Here is a 12,440-nt window from a genome sequence, read left to right as displayed (position 1 = left end):
TCAGCAGCCTCCTTGGATGTCACACTGACTGGCTGCACCTTGCAGTACTTGTGGTCAGTTATCCCTTATTTTACCTAATAATGGTTGCAAAATGCAAGAATAGTGATGCTAGCACTTTAGATTTACCAAAGAAAAATCATAAAATGCTTCGTTTAATTGAGTATTCTTGAGTAATAAGAAAAATTCCATAGATGGGTTCTTAAATCCACAATATATTGCTATAATTGTTCTATTTTACACAATCAATTATTATTATCTCTTAGTATACCTAATTTACAAATTAAAGTTTATTATAGTAGATATAGGTTTTGACCCTAATCACAGTTCCAAGCATGTGCTAAGAGTCTCAAAAGCCTTTTTGTTTTTTCTCCAGCTAAAGACAGAGGGGAGCGTTGAATCAGATGACTCCCCAAAGCTGTCCCCAGGTCTCCCTGTCTGTGCTTCAGAGCTCTTACACAGAGTGTGACGTGCAGCATTCCTGGGGTCCTTGCTGACAGCATTTCAGAGGGCTGAAAATACATTCAAAACAAACAAACAAAAAAGACCAAGAAGTCAGGAAATTGGCCCCTTGACCATTTGATTCAGAGAACAGGAAGCCGGAAAAGCTGGGAAAACAGTGTGTGGTTTGCCTGACAGTGGTCTTCAGGGATGGTGCTAAGCCGACATAGTCTGACGATTCAGATCAAAAAAGTTTAACTTTATTTTGTTTGTGTATCTGTGTTTTCTGTGATGGAACATCAGGGTATGGAAATGAAATATCAGCTTAGTGTGGCCCCTGGCAACATTGATGCACTCTGGCCTACCCTACATTTATAGTGGGGACAACTCATATAACCACTCTTTCTTAAGACTGGGGCCTTTATTTTCCACAGCACTCACCAAGCTGAAGACTACTTCTGAAGGAATTGTAATTATGGCCACCTGTTTCTAGCACATTGCCATGTGTCAGGCACTGTATTAGACACCTGACCTGTCTCATTTAGTCTCTTAGCAACACTAAGGCAGATAACCACTTTCCTGTGTTCTCTCTCCTGATTGGATTATCATGTCCATCCTGAGCTCTCTCCACCTTACGGTTACAGACTCCCAAGAAGTCAAGCCATTGTTCTGATTAACCACCTTTCCCTAAACACTATTTGGACAGAGCCCACCACCTTGCCCCACATTTTTGTGTTGTTCAGTGCAGGAAGTTGAAGCCCCCGAGGTATTCTTTCACCCAGACCTTACCACTGTTTAATCTGTGTCAAGTTCCTATGCCTTCCCTCCAGCTCATGCCCTCTTCTGGCCCTCAGGAACTCACTGTCCATCCACAAAATCAACATTGCCTCTTTCCTTCCCCTTACTCCGAATGGTCCCTGATTTTTATCAAGAATAACCTCCTGCTTCATCAATACATATACATATGTCTTCTCCTCGCCAGTCCCTTTCCTTGCTTTATGTTACATGTTCCTCTGTATTTCTTGGTTTCTGCCCATCCACTGAAATATCAACTGTGTAGGCCAAGACTTGTGCACAGTCCATCTCAAATGCCCAAAACAGTACCTGGCATATTATCTTTGTTCTGTGAAATATTTATGTGTGGCAGCCTTGTGGTCTGGTGAGTAAAGTGCAGTGCCAGCATCCTATGTGGTTACCTGTTGATGCTCTAGCTGCCATGCTTCCTACCCAGCTCCCCACTGATGGCTTGGGAAAAGCAGCAGATGATAGCCCCAATCCTTGGGACCCTGCCATGCACATGGAAGACCTGGATAAAGCTCCTGGGCTCTGACTTTGGCCTAGCTCTGGCCTGACTCAACTCTGGCTCTTGTACCCATTCCACTTCTCCTCTCTCCATCTCTCTCCCTTTCTCCTCCTTTTCCTCCTCCTCCGCCTCCTCTTCCTCCTCCTCCTCCTTCTTCTTCTCTCTCTCTCTCTCTTCTTTTCCCTCTCTCTCCCTCCCTCTCTCCCTCTCTGTGTTAACTCTTTCAAAAAGTAAGTAGATAGATCTTTCAAAACCGTATTTCTGAAATAGATACATCTGTGAATGGACAAAGTGAGAAGCAGAATAAATAAGTTGTGACAAGTTCCATTGCTGTTAAACTGCCAGCCCAGAGCTGTATGATTGTAAAACCCTGACACTCAGCCTCTTTGTAGATGATACGAATACACAAATAACAGGTACATTCTGAGTGGACCTAAAGAAACCAGTGTCAGGATAGGTTTGGGCAAGAGCCTGCAGGACCAAAATTTCCTCTTCTTCACAGTTATTTGATTAACTTGAGAACAATTTTCTTTTTCTTAGTTGTCATCAAGGAAAGTTCAAGTAACTAATATTTCAAGAATCAGCAATAGATTTGTTATCCTTAATATATTAGTACATTAGCCTAATAAAAAAGAATCTGTAGCTCCCCTTTCTGGTATGATTTAAAAAATAAAAGCTGGGACCAGGATGGTGGCATAGTGCGTTAATCCTCTGTCTGGGGCGCCAGAATCCCATATGCGCACCAGTTCAAGGCCTAGCTGCTCCACTTCCAATCCAGCTCCCTGTTATGGCCTGGGAAAACAGCAGAGGATGGATCAAGTCCTTGAGGCCCGACACTCATGTGAGAGACCCAGAGGAAACTCCTGGCTCTTGACTTCAGATCAGCTTAGCTCTGGTCATCAAGGCCACTTGGGGAGCAGACTGTTGGATGATGGATCTTTCTCTATCTCTCCTTCTCTCTTGGTAACTCTTCCTTTCAAATAAAAATAAATCTTTAAAATAAATGATAAAAGCTATAATGTGAGAAACAAGGGAAGCTAGATGGTCCATGGCATGTGCATGCGGTAGAGCAACTAACGCCTATGTAGAAACATGAAACAAAAGCCATTTTGGTAATTGGAAAAGTAGACATTACGACACTATATATACAGTACTGACAACTCTGAAAATCTGTGTAAGCAATTGAATCCTAAGAGACCTTGAACATTCTCAAATAATGGATGATTCCAGTGTTTGGGAATGATTTATTTGTTTCGTGTTGGTTTTGATATTTACATGTTTTCATTTAAGTGTTACTACTGAGATGATTAAACATGCATTTAAAAAAAGAAGAAATACAGTGTACCGTAGTGTGAGCCAAGTGACTGCGTCACCGCCATCTGGTGCACATCCCTTCCCTTCCTGCTGTCCACCTCCACTGAAGGCAGCCGTTCCACTCTGCCTCTGCTTGGGCTTCGCCCCAGCCTTCCGAGCCTAGCCTCGGTGCAGGCCACCTGCCCCCCAGCGCACCTTCTTCCTTAGCCCTGGTGACTCTCAGCTGCTGCTCTGCACGGTCCCCTAGGGCCTTCGCAGCACCACTCCGCTGTCTTCCCTCCTCTCTGGAATGATGCCTGTGGCTTGCTTTCCCATACCCTCGGTGCTCACTCATCGCCTTCAGCCGGGCAGTCCTCTTCCGTGTTTCACTGTCTGCTTCCTGTGTGCGCAGTCCAGGGCCTTTCGCCCTGCCTGAGGAAATCCTGTGATGACTCTGATAGGATCTGTGCCTTCCCCAGTGCTGCATTTGCTGCTCTCAAAAATCTTTTCTCCTCCCCTGCTAGTTAGCATTCTTGATGGCAAGCCATAGGAATCCACTTGGGCTGCCTGAAACAGAAAAAGGCTATTGAGAACTCTCAGAATGACCAGAAATGCTAATCAAGTAAGTTTAGAAAACGGGGATAAGATGGGAACCAAACAGCTAGAACCATGGCCAACATTCCATGGCCACAAAACTGCAGCTGGCACCACTGACAGTGGCTGCTGGACCCCTCCCAAGACACCTCTGTCACCAGAACAGATCCTCCCTGCCCACCCCTGCCTCTGTAGGCAGAGACCTGGGGGCCAGTCACTGGCCCGCCTGCTCAGCTGTACAGAGCCATGTAAGGGAGTGCCCACTCCTGCCCTGCGTGGTGGGGGCTGCCTATTCGCAGCGTGCTCTCAGTGGAACATGGCTTGAGGGAGTTCCAGGCAGGGACAAAACAGAACAAATGACCACATGGCCCATTCCTGATCCCTATGAATTGTTTCATTAAAGCTTTCCACAACTTCCTTAAGTCCTTGGAGCTATTTCTTCTAGTCTCCCAGCAAGAACTCTGGAATGCAGTTCAATGCAAAATTAAAACTTCCCATACGTCACAGATTTACATACCAAAAGGGTTCATAACAGCATAAAAAGCCTGAATTTCCAACAGTAACCATTTACATTAACAGGAGAAATGGTTACAAGAATTATGAGATATCAATAGTATTTAAATATATTCAGTTATTTAAAACAATGTATTTTAAAAAATTCTTACTACTTTTTTTTTTATTAGAAAGTCAGATACACAGAGAAAGAAAGAGAGGAAGACCTTCCATTTGCTGATTCATTCCCCAAGTGGCCACAACAGCCAGAACTGGGCCAATCCAGGTCCCCCATGCAGGTGCAGGGTCCCAAGACTTTGGGCTGTGATCGACTGCTTTCCCAGGCCACAAGCAGGGAGCTGGATGGGGAGCGGGGACTCCGTGGTGAGGACTTTAGCTACTACGCTGATGCACTGGGCCCAAAACAATGGATTTTTTTATTAAGTATTGGAAAAATGAACAAAAGTATACCAAAAAAGAACCTTATATATAAGGTCACAAGTATATATATGCATACATGAGCATGTTTTATATTAACATATAAATGTGTATATACATAAATTAGAAGTAAATATAATAAAATGTTAACAAGTTGGTACAAGTAGGACTACTTCCTTCTTCGTGTTTCCCTGTTTTCCGCATTAAACTCGAAAGTTATGAATATTTAGAAGAACACCAATTGAAGGCAGACATCCTAAGCCACTATTTTTATTCTTTTTGTGTTTTCAGAAAAATAAGATTTGTTTCATAACCCAAGTACTCTGAATTCATATTCTCTCAGTGTTGAAAAATCCCCTTCATCTGCGTAACCAGTTCTCCCACTGCAAGCCCCCATCACTTTGCACTCACTGATCTTTATACTGATTTAAAGTCTTTCCTGTCCTCCATCTCTGCTGAGCCCATCCAGCTGTTGCCTGCATCCCTTCTCCCACAGCATCTCTGTGTTTCAACCCAGTGACTCACTGGAATAGCCGTCTCGGGAGCTCCCACCCCTCTTTTCACAAAGCCGAAGATCTTGTCTCTGTAACTGCTGGCTGCAAAGAAACATTGTTGGTCCCTTCATCACCCCTGACATGCTCTGGGAGATAGGCAAGGGACCTTGGGATTTTCCTGTCACTGTTCCTGAAGTGCTGTAGGTGGCTCTGCTCCGTCTTTGGCCTTACAGACTTCTCTTCCTCTCTGGCTCCTGATGATTCCTCTGTCAGTGTTTGCTCCTTTCACTTCTCTTATTTTCCTGTCTACACAGTGGAGCTCTTCATAAGGGGAGAGCCAGTTTGACAGAACCTGTGACTTCCCTGTCACTGCGTGAGCCAGCTCAGCTTTGACAGTGGCCTTTGGCTTGCTGGTCTATCCATGCCCTTCCCTGAAGCTGTGATCCTGTAGCTCATGACTTATTCCAGCCTCCACTCTTACCAGCACACTGTCACAAAGTCTGATTTTCCAGCCAGCTCCTCCAAGTTGGCCTCTGCTTCTCCATCCAGTCTTGTAAGACTGAAGCCTTAGTTAGATTCTGTCTGGCTTTCAACTCTGTCTTCATGTGCTGTCTCCCGGATCACCCTTCAGTTCGTGGTCTCTGGCTTACAAACCATCCCAGGCCCCGAAGGTCTTGGCTTATATTTTGTGTGGAGGCTTCCCACTGGGTTTAGGAGACAAGTTCAGATGAGTCAAGTCCAATATGTCTTTTCATGCCTGCAGATGTTATGTTTCAGCCAGCAGGACTTAACCTGTGGTAACCCAACCTATGAAACAGTAATCCTGTCATAACTACTCTGGATCCTTGATCTGCCTCCTCCACCCTCCTGACTTCGTATTTCTATCAGCCCCGGCCTCTTCCTGCTATCTAGTCCTGTAACTTATATTGTCTGTAGTCCGACTCTTGAACTTCCTGCTCTCAGGGCATCTTGGGATTTGTTAATTCATCCGACACACATACTGCCATTGAACTCCTACTGGTTGGCGCTACAGATGGTCAGGGGCCAGTCAGGGAGCTAGACAAAATAAAGGGCTGTGTCAATTCATTTACCTTTTATTGCCAGTGACAGAAACCCTAATTGGAACTGGCTTAAGCAAAACTGCAATGTGTTCCCTCGCATACCTGGCAAGTCCCGGGATAGATCTGGTTTCCTTCAGGGACAGCTGGGCTCATGGATCTCCAGTGCTCGGCCTGGGACCTCGGCCTGGCGACGGCTCTCAGCTCTGCCCTCCTTGTGATGGCTTCGTTCTCAAGCACTCCACACGATGGCAAGAGAGATGTTAACAAATACCACGTACCCGTCTTCCTAGGAGCCAGCATGGCAGAGAAGGTGCTGCTCTCTCAGCAGCCACGACCAACAGCCCTCTGTGGCACACACTTTCTGATGGAATTACGCTCTTTTCCTTCAACTGGTGACTTTCATGGGGGGAACCTGATACTCAGGCTTGTCAGGCCAGAGTTAGTCAGATGGGTGTGGAATCAACAAGCATTTATGTTGCGAATAAGGGCTGTAGAGATTCCCCCAGGAAAAGGGTGAATGGCTGGTAAGACTTGGAAAAGTGGGGAGGAGAAGAGCTTTGGCTACAGCCAATAGCATATTTATGGTATATGCGTGCAGGGTGAGGTCTGACGGGAGGCCATTTGACAAAGAAGGATTCACTTCTTTCTGACATTCCTGCTCCTTTTCAGCAGTTTCATGAGTGCCAGCTTGTTCCAAGTGCAGAATATAAGTTATTCTAGATGTAGACTCTACCCATAAGGAGGTAACAGCGCAGTGAGGTAGCGAGATGCCCAGGGCCATGGTCCTGCATTCAGCAAGGATTTGTGTTCTAAGAGATTGAAATGTAAAGAATATTTCTGTGATTTTTATAAAACTAAAAAGATAGCTTCACCTGTTGATGTGTGTTGACATGTCTTTATGCAGGTTAGCTCGGTGCCTCTCCTTTGCTCAGTGCTTCAAGAAGGTCTCTCTGGTCTACTTTCTTAAACAGGGAACACTCCCTAATCCACACTCTTACCAAGCCTTTTTGCTTGTACTGCTATAAAACTCAAACTTAAAACTTGTGTTTAGTTGAAAGTAGTGTTCCTTCGTCCAAGTTTTCTTTGAGATTAGTTTGATTTCCTTCAACCTGTTTTATGATTTGGTGGTGTTATCATACCACGATTTCTTTTAAAGGTTTACTTATTTTTATTTGAAAGACAGATTTTAGAGAGAAGAAAGCCAAAGAAATCTTCCTTCTGCTGATTCACTCCCCCAATGACTACAACAGCCAGAGCTGAGCCCATCTGAAGCCAGGAACCAAGAAGCCCCTTCATGGTCTCCCATGTGGGTGCAGGAGCTCAAGGACTTGAGCCGTTCTCTGCTGCTTTTCCAGGCCATAAGCAGGAAGCTTGATTCGAAACAGAACAGCTGGGACTCAAACAAGTGCCCATATGGGATGCCAGTAGCACAGGCTGAGGATTAGTCCATGCCAAACACGTAACACAGATGTTTACAGTAAGATGCCTCAAGATACAAAGATGAATTGAGATAAACAAGCTAAATTCCTTTGATTTATTTGTGACAGCCTCCAGTTCTGATTTGTGACAGGTGGCTAACGCATCTTCCATCAGTGCCCAATCATTTCACCTCCCATATACATCCCTAATAACATATATATTGCTTCTGTTGAGATAGTCAACCAGATTGTGTAGATATGTATACTTATTAAAGATTGATTTCTTTTAACATGAAAGGCAGAGTAACGAAGTGAGAAGGAGAAACAAAAAAGTCTTTCATTTGTTGGTTCACTCCCCAAATGGCTGCAACAGCTGGGGCTGGGCCCATCTGAAGCCAGGAGCTTCTGGGTATCCCATGTGGGTACAGGGACCCCAGGACTCAAGCCATTCTCCACTGCCTTCCCAGGTCATTAGCAGGAAGCTGGATCATACGTTGAGCAACTGGGACTCAAACCAGCAACCATATGGGATGCCAGCATCACAGGCAGAGGCTTAACTTACTGTACCAAGGCACAGCCATCGATACACATACTTTTCAAAGGCAGCAAATGTAACAGTATTTTTGTGACATGCAAAATGCAATAAGCTGTCCTAAAATTATCCTCCTCAGCTATGGTTTTGATTTTGCTCTATACTATTGAAGAGAAGATTGCGTAAGCTGTACATATGATCTGAGGATAAGGGAATACATTAATACAATAATTATCCACATTTGGCAATGCTTGAAGGCCTTCTTGATTGTCTTGACTATTGCATTCTTGTGGGTAGAGGCCAGGAGCGTGTCTAAACATCCTGTGGTGCACAGCACAGATCACCACAACTAAAAATTATCTTGTCCAAATTATCTGTAATGCTTTGAACTTAAAGGGTTCTAAGAATCCAAATTCCTGAGTAAGTTTGTAATTTAGACTTAAGATAACAACAAAGGCAAATTATAATCATAGCATTATGGGCTCCTAGAACTGACAGGCAAAATGATTTAGTCCAGTCCACCATTTTCAGATAAGGTATTTGAGTCACATAGGAAAAAGTAACCTGAAGCTGTATAAATCCGTTGCCCCATAAATTCACAATCAAACATCTTGCTCAATCTCCCTGTACTTTTCTTACCTCATTTGTACAAATAATAATAAAACTTGCCTCAAATGATTGCTGAGAGGCTTAATGAAGATGTAACACATATCACAACTTTATCATAGTACCAGGCCATAGTGTGTTATTAATAAATAGTAATGGTACTTGAACCCCTACACTCACTTAAGTGACCTGGATGAACTCCTTCAGCCTGGCCGAGCCCCAGCCACACAGCCATTATGGGTTGTGCCCATCTTGGGAGGGAACCAGCAGATGAAAGATTCCCCCTCCCCCGCACCATTCTCCTTCTAGCTCCCTATATCTCTGTAACTTTTCTTTTTTAAGATTTATTTATTTTTGGGCCCAGCACAGTGGCCTAGCAGCTAAAGTCCTCACCTTGAACACGCCCAGAATCCCATATGGATGCCAGTTCTAATCCCAGCAGCTCCACTTTCCATCCAGCTCCCTGTTTGTGGCCTGGGAAAGCAATCGAGGACAGCCCAAAGCCTTGGGATCCTGCAATTTATTTATTTTTTATTGCAAAGTCAGATATACCAAGAGGAGGGGAGACAGAGAGGAAGATCTTCCGTCTGTTGATTCATTTCCCCAAGTGGGCCGTCCTCCACTGCTTTCCCAGGCTTCAAGCAGAGAGCCGGATGGGAAGTGAGGCAGTCAGGACACGAACCAGCGCCCACATGGGATCGCAGCACTTACAAGCACTTGTCAATCAAGCATTCACACCAGGCCCATCTCTGTAACTTTTTCAAATAAATATTTAACAAAATGTATCTGTGAGAACCAAGGTAAGGACTGTCATTAGTGCTGTGATTGGATGTCACAGCACTCGCTTACAGCTTTTCTTACCCTGTCCCCTAACGCTTGGTCCTGTATTCTTTCTCCTTCACTGCCTTGAGGGATGTTGAAGAAAGATTGTATGTGGAATCTTCATTCAGATAGGAAAGCACAGAAGGCTGACACTAAAATCTGGCAGATTTAGTCCGCTTGTAATATGCAGTGCCATATCAGAGTGCTTTGGTTCAAGTCCTGGCTTCTCTGCTTCAGATTCAGTTTTGTGCTAATGCACTTGAAAAAGCAACAAAGGGTATCCAAGAATTTGGCTCCTGGCACCCATATGGAAGACCATCATGCAGTTCCTGGCTCCTGGTTTTGGCCTGGCCCAGATATAGCTGTTGCTGCCATATGGAAAGTTAACTACCACTCTCTCCCTTACCACCTCTCTCTAGTCTACTTCTCTCACACTCTGCCTTTCAGACAATAAATCTTTCTTTCAAAAGGAGATAGAATACTCTTACTGGTAGTAAGAGAAAGGCAGAATGAACATTCTCCATAAAAGATAGCCTGAAGAATTTGCATTGTAAGTGGAGCTTCAAGGAGATGTAGAAACACTGCCCCCACCTGAGAAAGGCCATCTTCCCTTTTCCAAAAACTCTGTGACTTGTGTCCTAGGGGTGGACCTGGACCAGGTCACCCTGATCAAACCTTTATAACCTTGACTGTCCCCACATGGAGGCAGGATGTTTGTGGGTCTGCCTGGAGAGTTCCTGAATTGCACTCTGATCAGACAGTCTATCTGAGGACCCTTTCAACCCTGAAGATTCTCTGACATCTGATAAGTTTTTGTTGTCCTAAGGCTGGGAAAATGATGCAACACTGTAGATCGTGCCCACTGGGCATAAGTAGGCAGCCCCAAAGCTCTAGTTATATGTCTCACAGAAGAAAATGCTTTGTTAGCTTTTACTAAATCAGTCGACATGAACATATGATGAAGATGTTGCATAAAAGGCTTGTGAAGTTTCTTCTAATTTTTCAAGACTCATGAGTTATTTATGATTGCTTAATGAGTTGAATTTTTGTTTCTCTTCTTAAATTAGTCAACACAATTGTTTTTAACCAGTAGCTTTCTGTAAAAGCTGGCAGAATTCAAAAACATTAAAAAGCTCTTTTGTAGTACAGGCATGACTTACACAGTCTCAAGGGAAAATCTCATTCATGTGGTATACTTCTCTTGAATATTCCATTTGTTGGATTCAACCCCTAAAACAATTCCAAGCCTACATAATTAGTCATTTTAAGACATGTATGCCATTCATCATGAATCCTGGTTGATTTGATCTGTTTTTCCTCTGTGTGACATTAGAGATCCACAAAGCAGGCAGAGGAGCAGCCCTTGCCTGCCCAGTGGGTGCTGACTGAGTGCCAGGCACCATCCTAGGTGCCAAGCTGGAAGCGAAGAGCAAGGAGGGAACCCCAGACACAAGCTCCTAAGTACATGGGCTCACACATGCCGGGCGCACTACGTCCTGGCTCTTGACAAAGGAAGACTTACTAGAATAACAAACAAACCTCCTGCAAGATCTGACTGTACTCAATGCAAAGGGCTGTCTCTGCTTCACTGTTTGTATTGTAATTTGACCTTCAGCTCTCTTCTCTTTTCAAGGTATTGTGTAATGGACCCGGAACATGTGTTCCTATCTGCATATCCGCCCTGCTCCTTGGGATTCTGGGGCTGAAGAAAGTGATCATTGTCTATGTGGAAAGCATCTGCCGAGTGGAAACCCTGTCCCTGTCAGGGCACATCCTACTTCACCTCTCGGATTACTTCATCGTGCAGTGGCCAACTCTAAAAGAGAAATATCCCAAAACTGTGTACCTTGGGCGAATCGTTTGACAGTCGACAGCATGCATCTTTAGAATGTTACCATCCACCATGGTGTTTACTCTGATGGTTGGGGGGAACACTACAGGCTTCCCATGAAGGCTGCTTAAAATTGAGAATTATTGGTGATCAAGAGTTACAAAACAAGAAGTGCAAATAACTGAGTGTAGAGAAACTGAGATCTCTCGTAAACCTACATGATGAGCTGTAAACACGAAACACTTACGTCTGTACACACCAGATTTCATCTCGAGAAAAGTGTCTGTCACTAACTACAAGTTATCTTCTGTTTACACAATTTTTTTTCGACCTAAATATAAAGTTTGTATGATGAGTAACATTTCCTGTTACTATAGCTTTCTTCCCCCTCCCCAAGTACCTGCCTTTTGGGGGGGAGGGGAGAGGAAAGAAAAGTATTTCTTCCTTATGCTTTGAATTCACCAGGCTTTATTTCCTGCAGGAAGCAGTGCTGTCCCCAGTGAACCCTTGCAGCCCAAAGGAAGCAGTTATGTTAAACTGGCTTCATGACAGCTTGCATTCCACAGGCTTCCAGAACCTAAGCATAAACCAGTTTCTCTCTCTCTCTCTGCCCCCTCCCCTTTTTTTTGTTTGTTCTTCAGTCTTGTTTTATGAGTAATTGGCTTCAATCCAGAATGTCTTGTAAAATCTCTTGTTTAATTGTTAAAGTAAATTAAAAGGCAATCACCATCAAAGTAATAAAAACATGATTCTATGTGTTAGAAATCCAAACTCTCAAAACATTAAAAACATATTCTAGTGAAGGCACTGTGTCTCGACTGTGGTCCATGGCTGCACGGGAGCTCCCGGGGCCAGACATTGCACCAGGTGCTCAGCTTCTGTTGCAGTAAATGTGGTCCCAAAGAGCTCCCTAATTGCTGGCATCATAACGGGAGTCCCTTATCAAAAAGTTTTGGGCCTAATGTGATGGGTTAGTGGCTAAATTCTCGCCTTAAAAGAACCAGGATCCCATATGGATACCAGTTTAGTGTTCCAGCTGCTCCATTCCCCATCCAGTTTCCTGCCTCTGGACTGGAAAAGCAGTAGAGGATGGCCCAAAGCCTTGGGACCCTACACCT

General features: G+C 44.2%; 1 protein-coding gene across 2 annotated transcripts in view; it reads left to right on the top strand.

The window, feature by feature from the left end:
- Window positions 1-12,083, top strand: part of ALG14 (ALG14 UDP-N-acetylglucosaminyltransferase subunit) — a 94,454-nt gene extending 82,371 nt beyond the window's left edge. For both annotated transcript variants that reach the window (XM_040998599.1, XM_040998598.1), the window contains one exon: window positions 11,125-12,083. In XM_040998599.1, the coding sequence (XP_040854533.1) occupies window positions 11,125-11,355 (231 nt within the window). In that variant the 3' untranslated portion in view covers window positions 11,356-12,083. The remainder of the gene's footprint in view (window positions 1-11,124) is intronic.
- The last annotated feature ends 357 nt before the right edge of the window (window positions 12,084-12,440 follow it).

Source organism: Ochotona curzoniae, unplaced genomic scaffold, assembly GCF_017591425.1.
Source record: "Ochotona curzoniae isolate NIBS_2020 unplaced genomic scaffold, NIBS_Ocur_1.0 scaffold_1037, whole genome shotgun sequence".
Classification (NCBI taxonomy): domain Eukaryota; kingdom Metazoa; phylum Chordata; class Mammalia; order Lagomorpha; family Ochotonidae; genus Ochotona; species Ochotona curzoniae.
Note: the sequence above shows the minus strand (reverse complement) of the source record. Positions and strands in the feature narration are given on the sequence as shown.